The sequence below is a fragment of the Spea bombifrons genome, chromosome 11 (assembly GCF_027358695.1).
Source record: "Spea bombifrons isolate aSpeBom1 chromosome 11, aSpeBom1.2.pri, whole genome shotgun sequence".
NCBI lineage: Eukaryota > Metazoa > Chordata > Amphibia > Anura > Pelobatidae > Spea > Spea bombifrons.
In genome coordinates, this window is record NC_071097.1 from 5,059,097 (window position 1) to 5,074,939 (window position 15,843).

The window sequence follows — 15,843 nt, forward strand, 5'->3', positions numbered from 1 at the left end:
CCTGAACCTGAGCCTGTATCTGTACCTACCTGTACCTGCCTCAGCTCCCGAGCCTGTACCTGCCTCAGCTCCCGTTTCTCTGCCTCAACTCCCGAGCCTGTACCTGCCTCAGCTCCTGTCTCTCTGCCTTTCCAGTCCTGCTATTCTGTCTGTACCTATCGGTCACCATGCATAAAGGGGTACAGACAGAGTTCCCCGTATCCCCTGCACATGGACTCCTACCAGACCTGCTCGCCCGGGTCCTGACACAATGCCAAGGCCATGCCAAGGAGTCCGCGGGGATAACCGCAGTTCTGGAAGTACTGGCGGGGAGTGTCTTCTCCAGATCTGTAATTCTGTACGGACTGTGTTGGAATGTGATGGCACCAAACCGAAGCCAAAGACTGTGACCGCAAGTAAGAAAGCTCCAAAGAAGAGCTTCAAGCGTGAACCACTCACCAAGGAGGAAAAACAGAAAAGACGAGAGGACAACCTATGCTATTATTGTGGAGAGGCTGGTCATAGGATAACATATTGTCCGTGGAAACCTGTTAAGCCACCTGCAACCCACACTGACAATCCTCGTGCCCAGGAACCTGTATATGACACCAGCAACCTGTCACAGCTGGAGCACACCCCGTCTCCTCAGCCCGGTGAACCAGAGACTTCTTATGTCACAGCACCAGAGGAACCCACGACATCTGAAGCCATGTCAGAGGATCTCCAGGCCATGTCGGGCGACCCTGATCTGGTCAGGCATGGATTACGCTTCATCTGAGGCTGATATGGCTTACACACCCGAGATTAAAAACACGGCTGTTTTTGCGGTTGGGACTACCACTCCCATCAATCACAGGAGTAAGAACAGTAAACCCAAAACTGCAAGACACCCCCTTGGGGCTCCCGATGACGTCATGGCGTCCGATGGGATGATCGTGCACAGGAGAAACCTCAAGCGGTACGAGCAACTGCTGCACGATCAGAGGACCTTTGCACCTTTCCCCATTCCTGCCTCCATCCAGTCCTGTCCTGGTAATAGTCCACACTTGTCAGAGGGACTATGGGTACAGGGGGAATTCCTAGCCCCTGACGAATTCAGAATTCAGTGCCTGAGCCGGTACTCGTGCATGATCCACTACCTGAGCTTAAGCCTGTACCTGTGCACGAACCGGTACACGTGCCTGGCCCGGTACTACTCCGTTCCCGTCCGCCCTGCCAGTGGGCCTCCGTTCTCGTCCGCCCTGCCAGTGGGCCTCCGTTCTCCTCCGCCCTGCCAGTGGGCCTCGCCTGTGCCTGAACCTGAGCCTGTATCTGTACCTACCTGTACCTGCCTCAGCTCCCGAGCCTGTACCTGCCTCAGCTCCCGTCTCACTGCCTCAGCTCCCGTTTCTCTGCCTCAACTCCCGAGCCTGTACCTGCCTTAGCTCCTGTCTCTCTGCCTTTCCAGTCCTGCTATTCTGTCTGTACCTATCTCTCGGTCACCATGCATAAAGGGGTACAGACAGAGTTCCCCGTATCCCCTGCACATGGACTCCTACCAGACCTGCTCGCCCGGGTCCTGACAGAATCCTTCTTCTTTCCAGCAGAAGAAGTAAACAAGCTGGTTACTAGACTTGCGCATTCGTCTTCGGGCGAACATGAAACGAGCACGAAGAGGCCGTTTTTTTGTTCGTTCCGAAGACACGCCGAAGAGAATACAGTGCCGGCAAAACGTAGGAGAAGACGAAGACTCACAACATCTTCGATTCTTCGTGATCGTCTTCGTTTTTGCCGCGCAGCCGCTAAAATATCAAACAGGAGTGAGCTGATCTCGTCTGTCCAATCAGCTCACTCTTGTGATGTCACGCTAAGGGTCTCGTCCAATGCCTGTGCTGCTGTTTTTTGAATTCTGAAGGCACCTTTATAAGACCAGAGCTTGCCTGAGAGATCCATTCATTTTTCGCTGTGACTGCTTTGGCAACATTGCTGTGCTGCATCCGAGCGTTACAGAGAGATTGTTCTGTTCTGTGTGAGACTGGTAAGCCTTAGCCTGCCATTTCTCACAGTGTACTTCATCCTCACTTCAGTGCTACTTAATATAATTAATAATAATAATTTGATTTAATTTTTTTTTGTTTAATTTGTCATCAACTGTAGTGTAAGTGCTGTTGAGTTGACAGTGCACCCAGTGCACAGTACAGCACAGTGCAGTAGTGCATAGTTTTACTTTTTAAGCAGTAGCACTGAAGAGAACTTCCTCTAATTTTTTTGTCTTTAATTCGTTTTTCCTTTTTTTTTTTTTTTATTTATTTATTTATTTTTTTTATACTTTTTTAAACACTACACTACACTACACACACAACACAAAATTTGAAATGGATCCTCCTTTTGGGACTAAGGAGGGACAAGCTCCATCTACCAGCACCACCAGCACCACCACCAGTTCTAAGATGCAGCCTTTGCGTCAGTCTAGTCGGCCAAGTAGGCCAAGCTCTCGCTTATCATTTGGGGAAGCATTGCTTGAAGGATCATCAAGTAAAGGAAAGGCACCAAAAGCAGGCAGTAGTAGTGCGGCTAGGCCCACAAGCTCTATGGTTTTTTACGGAAAGCCTAAAGCACCAGAAGCACGTTCAAAGTTAAAGGGTAGCACAAGTAGTACCAGCCCAGTGACTAAAAAGAAGTGCCTTTTGCCCCAAGCAGCATCTTCCCCATCCACAAGCAGCATGCAAGGTACCAAGCAGAGCCAAATTAGCAGCAAGACTCAGAGGGGTCCCAAACCAAAGCGATCTCATTCCTTTGTAGGGAAAACCACCCCCACCCCCACCTCTACCACCACTAGTGCTGCGCCTACTGTTCCCACTGGTACCGCCACACCATGTCCTCCTAGTACCTCTAGCAAGCCACCAAGTCCTTACAAAATTTTTGTAAAGACAGTTAGAGAGAGGGCTTCACATAGTGGAACTCCACCTAGCGAGGTAGCAGAGGAGCCTGAGACTGAGAGGCAAAGTGCAGAGTCTATTCTTCCTGCTCGCACTACTACTAGTCACGAGTCTCACGACGATATCAGTCTTAGCTCCAGCCTAGCAGGAATTCCATTCGATCTGGCTAATGAAGAACTAGACTATGAGCCAGAGGAAGTAGAGGAGATGAGTGGTCAGGAATCCGATTCCTCAGGGAGCAGTGTCCAAATGACTAGTGCACAATTTTCCCCTGAGCCTCCACCTTCTCTGCTACGATCATCACCACCACCAGCAGCAGCAGCAGCAGCAAAACCTAGCAAATCTAAAGCTAAAGCAATTATGGCCAGTACTGTTACCACCAGTCCCACCACCACTGGTTCTGCCTCTGTTCATCCACCCCGAGCAGTAGGAGCAGCACCCAAGGCACACTCCAAGGCTATGCGCGCCCCAATTTGGGAGCACTTTGAAAATGTTGAAGAAGGGCGCTATGGAAAGTGCAAACATTGTGGGAAGCTAATAAGCAGAGGGAAAGTGTCTGGCCATTTTACCAGTGCTAGCATGAAGCATCACCTCAGCACTCAACACAACGCTGTGCTATTGGGGAAAGATGCAGAAGCAAAACTTAGTGCAGGAAGCATAGCTGGTGGCCGTGGAAAAACCCCAACAGCTTCTTCTTCTGAGCCAATAGCAGCAGCAGCAGCAGCAGCTAGTGCTGGCAGCCAGAGACCAAGGCAGGTTGGAGCACTGCATGTCCAGCCCACCCTGGAACATTTTGTGGCATTCCAATCCAAAAGGTCAATGCCCAAACAGCAGGCCAATAAAGTAACGCGACTGATTGGTCAGTTCATTGCTGTTGGAGGGGCATCCTTCTCTATGATCGAAGGGAAGCCTTTCAAACAATTGATGGCGGCTGTGGCTCCACAATATACAGTTCCGTCACGTTCCACTTTCAGCAGGAACATTGTCCCCTCATTGTATCGGTCCTGTGTTGCAGCAGTGAAAGAGGAGCTTTCCAAGGCTGCTGGTCAGTCTGTTCATTTCACTACAGATTTGTGGAGTGCACCTAGTGGGCAGCATGCCTTTCTTTCTTTGACAGCACACTGGTGGCAGCCCGGTGTGTCTAAGGAAGCTGCTGCAGCAGGCTACCGATCTTTCCTTCTCCATGCAGAAGTGATGGATGAAAAGCACACTTCCCAAAATATTCTGCATGCAATGAGGAAAATGTTTGGGTGGGAGCAGAGGTGGGCACCAATGTTGAAGTTGGTTTTGTGGTAACTGACGGAGGTGCCAATATGGTGAAAGCGCTGCGAGATGGTCATATTGTTGGTGTGCGCTGTGCAGCCCACATCATCCATCTTGTAGTGAAGGCAGCAATGTCAGAAGGAACTAATGTGGCAGCAGTAGTTCTGTCCCGCTGCAGAAAGATCGCTGGGCACTTTCACCATAGTGTTAAGGCTAGCCAACTTTTGAGGGAAGAGCAAGAGAGGTCAGGTCTTCCCGTACACTGCCTACGTCAGGATGTCAGTACACGGTGGAACTCCACGTTAGACATGCTGGAGAGGATTTTGGAGCAGCAGAGGGCAATCCATAATCTTGCCTCAGAGCACAATATTGGGATTACCTCTCCATTGAATAGGGAGGATTGGACAGTGATCGCCCAGCTAGTGGCAGTCCTTAAACCATTCAGGGATGCCACCGAAAATTTAAGCTCAAACACTGCCAGTCTGGCCCAGGTAATCCCAGTGTTCTCCCATCTAGGCAGCAAGATGGATGTGTTCCTTGGAAACCGTGAGGCTGTTCAAGGTGGCACTCTACATCCTGACGTAGCAGCCATAGTCAGGAAGCTGAAGGATCTGCTAAAAGTACACCTTCGCAAACGAATGGAAGAGAGTCCCGAAATGATGTTTGCGTGCCTTTGCGATCCAAGAATTAAGGGAAAGCTAGCTTTGAAATTTAATGTTCTCAGTAGCTACCGGGAGCAATTGGTCAACAAGGTGCGTGACTGGCAGCGTAAAATGGGAATGCTGTCCGAGGAGGGAGAGGTGCAGGAGGAGGAAGAGATGATGTGGTCTGCTACTCCTAGCAGCAGCATCAGCAGCAGTGCCACAAGCAGCACAATACAGCTGAGTGGAGCAGCTGCGTTTTGGGAAGAGGCACTTGGGAGTATAGTTGGACCATCTGACAGAGCTAGCAGCAGAAAGGAGAGTAGTGCTGCTGAAATGGTCAAACTTTACCTCTGTGAAGTTCCTTCTGCGCCTAATGTTGATCCTCTTAGCTACTGGGATGAAAAGAAGAGTGTGTGGCCTGCACTCTCATGGGTTGCGCAGCAGCTACTATCATGTCCGCCAACCACTGTTCAAAGTGAGCGCGTTTTCTATGACTGGAAACATACTGAGTCCACAGCGCTCACGCATGGCACCTCATCTGATGGAGCAGATTGCCTTCCTTAAATTCAATCTGCCCAAGTTGGGTTACCCAGCTCTTAGCTTGGAAAGTTAATTTTTTTCTCTGTAATGTTTAAGGTAGTTTCTCCCCCTGGTTGCACGTGTTTGTGGTGTGGCAACGTCTGCTACCTCCGCCGGTGTAGCCAATTTACGCTAGGGTCTAGTGTCTGAGTTCTGGAAGTCCGCTCCCAAACGCCATGGACTGACAGACTTTCATGCTTTGCCCTGGGGTGAAACAGGTGAGCGGGTCGTCAATTGCCCACTCATTCACCTTTTTCCTTTTCCAACGCTGCTGCTGGTGGTGGTGCCAGCATCTTTTGCCAGATCGCTTCCTTGCTGAAATCATTCCTCAAATGTCCCTAATGGAGAGGGTAGTTTCTCCCCCTGGTTGCACTTGCTGCGGTGTGGCAATGCCTGCTACCTCCGCCGGTGTAGCCAATTTACGCTAGGGCCTTGTGTCTGAGTTCTGGAAGTCTGCTCCCAAACGCCAAGGACTGACAGTCTTTGGATGCTTTGCCCTGGGGTGAAACAGGTGAGCGGGTCGCCAATTGCCCACTCATTCGCCTTTCCCAATGCTGCTGCTGGTGGTGGTGCCAGCGTCTCTTCTCTGCCAGTTCGCTTCCTGGCTAGTGTCATGCCTCAAATGTCCCTTATGGTAAGGGCAGTTTCTCCCCCATGGTTGCACTTGCTGCGGTGTGGCAACGCCTGCTACCTCCGCCAATGTAGCCAGCTTACGCTAGGGCCTTGTGTCTGAGCTCTGGAAGTCTGCTGCCAAACGTCTAAGACTGACAGTGTTTGGGTGCTTTGCCCTGGGGTGAAACAGGTGAGTGGGTCGCCAATTGCCCACTCATTCGCCTTTCCCATTTTTCAATGCTGCTGCTGGTGGTGGTGGTGCCAGCATCTCTTCTGTGCCAGTTCGCTTCCTGGCTAGAGTCATGCCCAAAATGTCCCTAGTGGTAAGGGGAGTTTCTCCCCCCTGGCTGCGTCTATTTGCGGTGTGGCAACGCCTGCTACCTCCGCCGGTGTAGCCAATTTACGCTAGGGCCTAGTGTCTGAGTTCTGGAAGTCCGCTCCCAAACGACTTGGACTGACAGACTTTCATGCTTTGCCCTGGGGTGAAACAGGTGAGCGGGTCGTCAATTGCCCACTCATTCACCTTTTTCCGTTTCCAACGCTGCTGCTGGTGGTGGTGCCAGTATCTTTTGCCAGTTCGCTTCCTGGCTGAAATCATGCCTCAAATGTCCCTAATGGAGCGGGTAGTTTCTCCCCCTGGTTGCACTTGCTGCGGTGTGGCAATGCCTGCTACCTCCGCCGGTGTAGCCAATTTACGCTAGGGCCTAGTGTCTGAGCTCTGGAAGTCCGCTCCCAAACGCCAAGGACTGACAGTGTTTGGGTGGTTTGCCCTGGGGTGAAACAGGTGAGCGGGTCGCCAATTGCCCTCTCATTCGCCTTTCCAATTTTTCAATGCTGCTGGTGGTGGTGGTGGTGGTGCCAGCATCTCTTCTCTGCCAGTTCGCTTCCTGGCTAGAGTCATGCCTCAAATGTCCCTAATGGTAAGGGCAGTTTCTCCCCCCTGGCTGCCTCTGTCTGCGGTGTGGCAACGCCTGCTACCTCCGCCGGAGTGGCCAGCTTACGCTAGGGCCTTGTGTCTGAGCTCTGGAAGTCCGCTGCCAAACGTCTAAGACTGACAGTGTTTGGGTGCTTTGCCCTGGGGTGAAACAGGTGAGTGGGTCGCCAATTGCCCACTCATTCGCCTTTTCCATTTCCTTTTCCATTTCCATTTCATTATTTTCCTTCTGATACACAACCAACCAACCAAACATAACACACACAATAACACAAATAACACAGTGACATAACACATAACACACATAACACATATAACACAGTGACAACACACATAACACACATAACACACACACGTACAATGCACAAATCACAAGGACCTTTCCTCTTGTTATTTGTCCTGGCCTTCATTTCTACACTCACTAGCATTAACGCTATAACTCACACTTCATACTATAACATTTTTCCATCCACATACCTGCCAACAGACCCAACTTTTTCAGGGACAGTCCTGCTTTTGTCCAGTCCTGTCCCATCTAATTTAGCTAAACTAGGTATGCAAATACACGTTGGTAGTTATAGCTCGGTAGGTAGCACTAGTATAAACATTAAATAAATATAATAAAGTACTAAATAATAAATCTAACTTTAAAATACATTTAAAGAAACCCCTATTTTTTTTTTAAAACCCATTAAAATTAAAATTAAATTATTATTTAGACATAATACATCTTTAACCAAAGCAGTGCACTGCTACTAATCTTAAACATAACCGTACATTAACCCTAAGCTATTTTTTAGTTCTTGTCCAACATTTTTCCATCCGCATACCTGCCAACACACCCAAGATTTTGGTGGACAGTCCTGCTTTTTTCCAGTCCTGTCCAGTAAAAGTTGGGTTGTTGCAAAGTATGCCATTATAAATAGGTAGCAAATGTTAGGCATGTATTACAAGTGGTCCAAAATCAATTTAAAAATGTAAAATAATCCCTATTCTTTTATTAAACATCTATGGATGTGTGATTGTGTATGATAAACGGAGGCCAAGTTCCTTGGAGCATTTGTCTCTAGGTCATTTTGTGTACAGTACACCTCGGTACGGGTGTGCAACTCTATTGGTCGTTTCGGCAGGGGGCTGGCCTGCCATCAACGAATGAAGTGCGTTCTGCAATTCACTCGTTGATGCCAGACCAGCCCCCTGCCGAAACGACCAATAGAGTTGCACACACGTTCCTTCACGGCAGCTGCTGCTGCTCCGATGTGTTGTTAACCCCGTATTAACCCCTGCTAGGCAACCGGGAAGGAAACGAAGATTAAACGAGCACGAAGAATGTCCGCGAATATTCGCCCGAAGAGAAGACAGGAACGGGCGAATATTCGCGGAATACGAAGGTTTTTTTCCCCCTGAAGACGAGCACGAAGACGAACACGAAGAGCCCCCTGGTGCCCAAGTCTACATTTTACCACCGCTCCCATCCTCATTCAACCCAAGGTGGCTGAACCTTTCCATTTGGAGGTGGATGCTTCGGATCTAGCGGTAGGAGCAGTCCTGTCCCAGAGACATGGGGAGAAACAAAGATTGCATCCGGTGGCTTACTACTCGCGTAAACTCACTCCAGCTGAGATGAACTATAGCGTGGGGGACAGAGAATTACTGGCCATAAAACAGGCTCTGGACACCTGGCGTCATCTGCTGGAAGGGATTCAACATCCAGTAACGGTATATACCGACCACCGGAATCTTGAATATCTTCGCTCCGCACGGCGACTCTGTCCTAGACAAGCTCGGTGGGCTCTCTTCTTCACAAGATTCAATCTACATATCACGTACCGCCCTGGGTCTAGCAATACCAAAGCAGATGCATTGTCTCGGTTACCTCCTGTATCGAGTTGTCCAGAGACCCAACCGGACACTATTCTTCCCTCCAGCCTCTTCCTTACCCTTCAACCATCTCTTATGGACTTTATTCGCTCTTTACCCCGCAGAGCCATAGTCCCAAGAACAAACCCCCCTATTCGTCGTACCCAAAACCTATTATACTACCGTGATAAGATATTCGTTCTGACTCCGGCTCGTTTAAAAGTTCTACAAACCTGCCATGATTCTCTCCGGACATGGGGGCATTAAGAAGACCACAGACCTTGTTCGTCGCCAATTCTGGTGGCCTTTGCTGGATCAAGATGTGACCTCGTTTGTCCGTTCATGTACCACCTGCGCTCGTACCAAGACCTTACGCAGAAGGCCAATGGGCCATCTCCGCCCATTACCCACTCCTTCGGTTCCCTGGTCTGAAATCTCTATGGACTTTATTGTAGATTTACCACCCTCAAAGAAACACGACACAATCATGGTGGTGATTGATAGACCTTGTTCCTGGATACTGTGTTCCGGCTTCATGGATTACCACACACCATCACTTCAGACCGTGGAGTACAATTCACGTCTCGTTTCTGGAAGGTGTTCTGACGCAATCTACACATTCGTCCCACCTTGTCCACAGCGTTTCATCCACAAACCAACGGTCAGACTGAACGTCTAAATCAAATATTAGAACATTATCTAAGATGTTACACCACGCACCTTCAGAATGATTGGCTCCAGTTCCTCCCTTCCGCAGAATTTACCTACAACAATCAAAAACAACGATCTATAAAGATGTCACCATTCTATGCGAACTATGGGTACCACCCCATTATGATTCCAGGTCTGCCAACCGCACCCACGATTTCCGGAATTTCAGATCGAGTCACCACTTTAACAAGGCAATTTCGAGTCCTGAAGCAAAATTTAATCAAAGCCCGTAAAGCCTACAAATTATATGCGGATCGCCATCGTTCCAGTCCCCCTACTTACCACTGCGGCGATAAAGTCTGGCTATCCACAAGTCATTTGCGCTTGCAGATCCCCTCCAAGAAACTGGGACCTAAGTTCATTGGCCCATACAGCATCACAAAGATCATCAACCCAGTGACAGTGCAGCTGAAACTCCCCTCTACCTGTCGGGTCCATCCAGTATTCCATGTGTCACTGATCAAACCTTGGGTAGCCAATCCTTTTCCTAACCGGATACCTCCTCCTCCGGCTTCAGTTGTCATCGATGGAGTTGAAGAATACGTGGTACAAAGAATTGTCGATTCCAGGATCCATCGAGGACATCTCGAATACCTGATACAATGGAAGGGGTATAGCCCGGAAGAGAATACCTGGGAACCTGCGAGTCAGGTCCACGCTCCGATGTGTGTTCAAAGATTTCACAAATTACATCCCCTCAAGCCAGGTCATCCACGCACCCGGAGGTTGCGTCTCGCGGGGGAATCCTGTAAGGCACCTACCTTAAGTGGCTCCCGGACGTCCTCTTCTCCCTCCCGGCTGAAACGCCGGCACCGTTCGCTGGAGTATGAAGCAGCCGCTCGCACGTGCGGCCGCTTCATGCATATTTATGAGGCTTACCGCCAACTGGATTCCGCTGCGCCGCTATGGCGACGCAGGACGCGATCACGTCCCAGACGTCGGGGAACGCCCCCCCGGGCTATTTAAACTTCTCTCTCAGTGTGTCCAGTGCTCAGTTATACTGATCCCTTCTGTATATCGTGAGCTCCTCCAGTGTGTATATTTACTTCTCTCGTTATCCCGGTATCCGACCCTGGTCTGCTAAACGGCTCTCGTGTTATCTCTGGCTTCCTGACTCTGGCTCTCCCTGCAACGTTGTGTACCTCTGGCATCCTGACCCTGGCTATCCATACCGACTACGTGTACCTCTGGCTTCCTGACCCTGGCTATCTAAACGGTTCCTGTGTATCTCTGACGTCCCGACCCTGGTCTGCTAAATGGCTTCTCTCTGACCACTCGTGCTTACAGTTCACTGCCAAGTGCCCTGTTAACCTCACCAGGCCCCTTGTGTGTGTTCTGTTTCTGAGCAAGTGTGTTCCAGTCCTGCATTTCGGATTCCTCCTGGTAAGACGAACCTCACACCCAGCCATCGGGACCATATCGAGGAAGGCCCCGGCGCAAAGTGGTTCAAGGTGTTGGTCAGGAAGAAGACTGGGGAATTTTACACGAGGCTGACATCGTACAAGCCATTGCGGGGGTCAACCGCCATCATCACTGCCAGCCTGTGTTACTCAATGGAAAAGCGGCCAGGGGGCTCCGTGATTCCGGAGCCACCTTAACCATGGTGGATCCCCAGAGGGTACCAGTACCCGGTAACAACTGGAAAATTTGTGGCAGTTGTGACGGATCGTCCTGTGCCCCAGACTGGACACATCCGCCCGTCAGCCCCTTCCCTCTCCCAGTAAGCGGACACGCTGTGGCTGTCCGAAGAAAGCAGTCACAGACCAGCACTTCCCTCAATCATGAGACAGAACTTCATGCTTTGAGGTTAAAACAGAACTCTCTTTATTACAAACACACAGAACTTATATACAATCTCCATTCACTGTGCACCAAACCCAACCCCCAATCCTATCAGCCACATCCCATCACAAATCCCATCAGCCACATCCCCTCACAAATCCCATCGGTATACAGGGGATGTATCAGGTGAGGGGATTAAGGGATACAATGGGTTCCCCCACCTGTGTTATCCCCCCTGTAGTGCGGGTGCCGTCTGGGCAGACAGGGCTGTGCTGGCTGATTAAGAGCCCCAGCCAGATTATAGGATCGTCTCTTTGAAGGCTGGAGCTGCAGCCACATTCAAACCGGGTACACATAAATATAATAATAATAATAATAACAGTGAAGATCAGACAGGGTTCGTCACAGCAGTACAAGTCGCAGGGGGCAAAGTATATCGAATCCCCACGGCTCAGGTGCATCTGGACTCATGACTGGGCTTCCAGAGGAAATTCTACTGGGCAACGACTTAGGCCATCTCACCTCCACATTTGGCCCCTCCAAGCCTGCGGAAGCACACCCTGTAACCACCCGGCTACAAGCCCAACAAACCAAGCCACCTCCCTCCGAAGAGACCCAGGTAAGACCCACTGACCTTGACTCTGGCCCCGACCTCCTCACCTGGGACTCCCCGACAGACTCCAGTAAGGAAGTACAACAGGACGACACCCTAGCAGTGTACCGACAGAAGGCTCTCAGTAAGCCTGGGGGGATGGACGACTACTGGTTCCATTGGGAAGGGGACAGACCATTGGGGGGAAACAGACTGGTAAAGCGCCCAGGCCGCAGCTAGTGATACCCCAGAAATATAGGGCAGACATACTACGCATCGGACATGTCATTCCCTTGGCCGGACATTTAGGACAGAGAAAAACGAGGTATAGAATCACCCAGAACTTTTTTTGGCCTGGTATCTCCGGAGACATTAGGGACTACTGGCGGACTTGCGAGATCTGCCAGCGGGTAGGCAAGAGAGGGGATCATCTGAAAGCTAAATTAAGACCCCTGCCCATAGTGCAAGAACCCTTCAGCCGGGTTGCAGTCGATCTTATTGGCCCGTTAGCTAAGCCAAGCCCCGCGGGGAAGAAATATATACTTACCGTGGTGGACTATGCCACCCGGTACCCTGAGGCTGTAGCATTAAGCAACATCCAAGCCAAAACCATAGCGGAGGCGCTGTTGCAAATATTCTCCCGGGTGGGGTTTCCCCAGGAGCTGCTGTCCGATCAAGGGACACAGTTCACCGCAGAGGTAACCCAACAGCTCTGGAAGTTGTGCGGCATTAAACCCCTTTATTGCTCCGCAAACCAATGGGTTATGCGAGAGATTTAATGGCACTCTGAAGCAGATGCTTCGGACCTTTGCCTGCAGAGCACAAGAACTGGGAGCGCCACCTGCCCCATCTCTTGTTTGCCTACCGGGAAGTCCCACAGGAATCCACAGGGTTCTCCCCCTTTGAGCTGTTATACGGCCGGAGGGTTCGAGGCCCCTTAGACCTCCTACGGGAACACTGGGAAGGCACGGTACCAACATTGGGGCTCCGAGATAGGCTCCAGAGATACACGACCCCAGTGAAGGACAATCTCCAGAGAGCTCAGGGCAGACAGAAGAGGTGGTATGACAGGACGGCTAGGGATCGCACCTTCCAGATAGGGCAAAAAGTATTGGCTCTCCGTCCGGTCAAGCAAAACAAACTGCAGGCAGCCTGGCAGGGTGAAGGAAGCAACGTTCGGCGGGCGTACCCAGCCTGGGTACAGGTCGGTCCCGTCACATTGCTGGTAGCGGTGGGATGCTTCCTCAGTACCGAGACAGCCCAACCACTACCGGGACTAACAGGCTTGGGGAGGGAGACGTCCCCGGCACGGAAAGAGTGCGTTGTCCCAGCCTAAGGGAGCACAAGTCAGCGGAGGTAGTCGGTCGGACTAGCCAGATCCGTGACACATATGCATCTACTTTTTCATTTCCTACTTCTTTACAAATCTTGCTTATTCCTAATCTTTCTTCTTTTTGCCTTATGGTTCTTTTTTGTTTCAAATTTGTACCGTATTGGCTCGGATATAGGCCGCCCCCGTATATAGGCCGCACCCTAAAAGTTTGGTGCTTTTTTAAAGAAAAAGTTTTTTTTCTTTAAAAAAGCACCAAAAAAAACTGCCACTGTCCTCCCCCCCCGAGATATGCTGCCACTGTCCTCCCTCCCCGAGATACGCTGCCGCTGTCCTCCCTCCCCGCGATACGCTACCACTGTCCTCCCCCCCGAGATACGCTGCCGCTGTCCTCCCTCCCCGAGATATGCTGCCGCTGTCCTCCCTCCCCGCGATCCGCTGCCGCTGTCCTCCCTCCCCGCGATACGCTGCCGCTGTCCTCCCTCCCCGCGATCCGCTGCCGCTGTCCTCCCTCCCCGCGATACGCTGCCGCTGTCCTCCCTCCCCGCGATCCGCTGCGCTCCCTCCCTGCGATCCGCTGCCCTCCCTCCCCGCGATCCGCTGCCCTCCCTCCCCGCGATCCGCTGCCCTCCCTCCCCGAGATCCGCTGCCCTCCCTCCCCGAGATCCGCTGCCGCTGTCCTCCTCTGCCCCCCCTCCTCGACTTACCGGAGCAGACTCCCGGGTGTCTTCAGGGCCGGCGAGGGACATCTACGCAATACGCGTATGCAACTTCCGGTACCGTTACCGGAAGTTGCATTTGCGTATTGCGTAAATGTCTCCCGCCGGCCCCGCAAGACACCCGGGAGTCTGCTCCGGTAAGTCGGGGGTGGGCAGAGGTAAAACGCTTAGATAACCTCCCGTGCCGGCACCCCCCCCCCCCGTGGGAAGTGCTGGCAGGGGAGGCTGTCTGAGCGTATCGGGGAGAAGGATGCAGGTCCCCTGCACCGCTGCGGGGGATCTGTATCTTAACCCCGCTGCCTGCCCGGCGCCCGGGACTGCATGTCCCGGGCGTCGGGCGCTAGACCCCGAATATAGGCCGCACCCCCACTTTAAAAACTTAAAGTGGGGAAAAAAAGTGCGGCCTATATTCGAGCCAATACGGTATGTTCTTCTTTATGATTCTCTTTTTCCTTTTGATTCTTTTTCCTTGCTCCTTCCTATTCTTTCTTTTTTCCCCTTATGATTCAATCAACCAACCCAACAAAACACACAAACACACACACAAACAATTCACAAGGATCTTTCCTGTTATTTTCCCTTTCTAGTTCTATACACTCAAGGCTAAAAAGGCAGCCCCCAAAAAGCGAGAAGGGGGGAGGGGTGGTTTTTGGAGCGCCTCTGGTGTGTGCCTTCCCACTTAATTCTTCACACAAAAGGTTCTTTTCAGAACCATCATATCCTCCGAAAAAGAGAAAATAGGCGTTGAATCACCCGGCCCCGGCTATGTGGGCCACCCGCTGAAAGCCTAACCCCATACTTGTGTGTTATGCATGGATTCACATATTCGGCCAGCGCTCTCGCTCGCAGCTCTGTCGGTAACAAAATAGAGATAAGGGGCGGTCTTAAAGATTGTGCTTTGCCATTACTCGTTATGCCCAGCCGGGGACTCGGCCGCTCAACGGCTCGCTCGGTAGTGGGATAACGGTGTAGAGATTTCAAGCTTGGGCGCGAGCAACAGGGTTAATTTCGTGCATGGGAAGGGAGACACAAAACACAAGCTCGTTTGAGTGACAACGTGGTGGCTCTTAAAAGAGCCTTTGTGAGGGGTGAGGGGGAAACAGCGTTTGCCCACACCACGTTTACTTAAGCACGTTCTCCTCTGATTCTACGAGCCAGCTGAATGTCTTTTGGCATGATAGTAACCCGCTTAGCGTGAATAGCGCACAAATTGGTGTCTTCGAAAAGCCCCACGAGGTAAGCCTCGCTGGCTTCCTGGAGGGCCATAACAGCAGAACTTTGGAAACGTAGATCGGTCTTGAAATCTTGAGCAATCTCACGGACCAGCCGCTGGAAAGGCAGCTTTCGGATAAGCAACTCTGTAGACTTCTGGTAACGGCGGATTTCCCTTAGCGCTACGGTGCCCGGGCGGTAGCGATGTGGCTTCTTCACGCCACCGGTAGCTGGAGCGCTTTTCCTCGCAGCTTTGGTAGCCAGCTGCTTCCGAGGAGCTTTTCCTCCGGTGGACTTACGGGCTGTCTGCTTGGTGCGAGCCATGCTGCTGTATGCCGATCTGATTGACCGACGGATACAAAAGAACTGTAACGATTCTGTGGCCAACTCAACCCCTTTATAGAGTAGCGGTAAATGTGATTGGATACGCTTAATCACGCCCCTCTTTTTCATAGGCTAGGACGATGGTTTGAAAAAGCCAGCCTTTGATCAAGAGACTTCGGTGTGGAGCGTTATCTTTTTATTTATTTATTTTAATTAAATGCTCGAATCGTTCATTTATTCGTTAGCTGCGGTTCTTTTTTTATTTATTTCTTCTCCTCTCTTTTGGTCAGCCTCCTACCTAGTGAACCTGTGTACTGGCTGACCGTTAACAGCGATACGGCGAAAGCTAAAAGCCCGCCTTTATCTTGGTCTCCGTTTGGCGTT

At 51.1% G+C, this 15,843-nt stretch overlaps 1 protein-coding gene across 1 annotated transcript; it reads right to left on the minus strand.

Annotated features, from left to right (window-relative positions):
• Positions 1 to 14,981: 14,981 nt before the first annotated feature.
• On the minus strand, positions 14,982 to 15,459 carry LOC128468902 (histone H3). The gene has a single exon (XM_053450718.1). It carries the CDS (start codon positions 15,457 to 15,459, stop codon positions 15,049 to 15,051), a length of 411 nt encoding a protein of 136 aa, XP_053306693.1. The 3' UTR covers positions 14,982 to 15,048.
• Between the last annotated feature and the right edge of the window lie 384 nt (positions 15,460 to 15,843).

What these genes read in the sequence shown, in the direction of transcription:
- LOC128468902 (XM_053450718.1), bottom strand. Translation starts at nt 15,459, where the DNA reads ATGGCTCGCACCAAGCAGACAGCCCGTAAGTCCACCGGAGGAAAAGCT.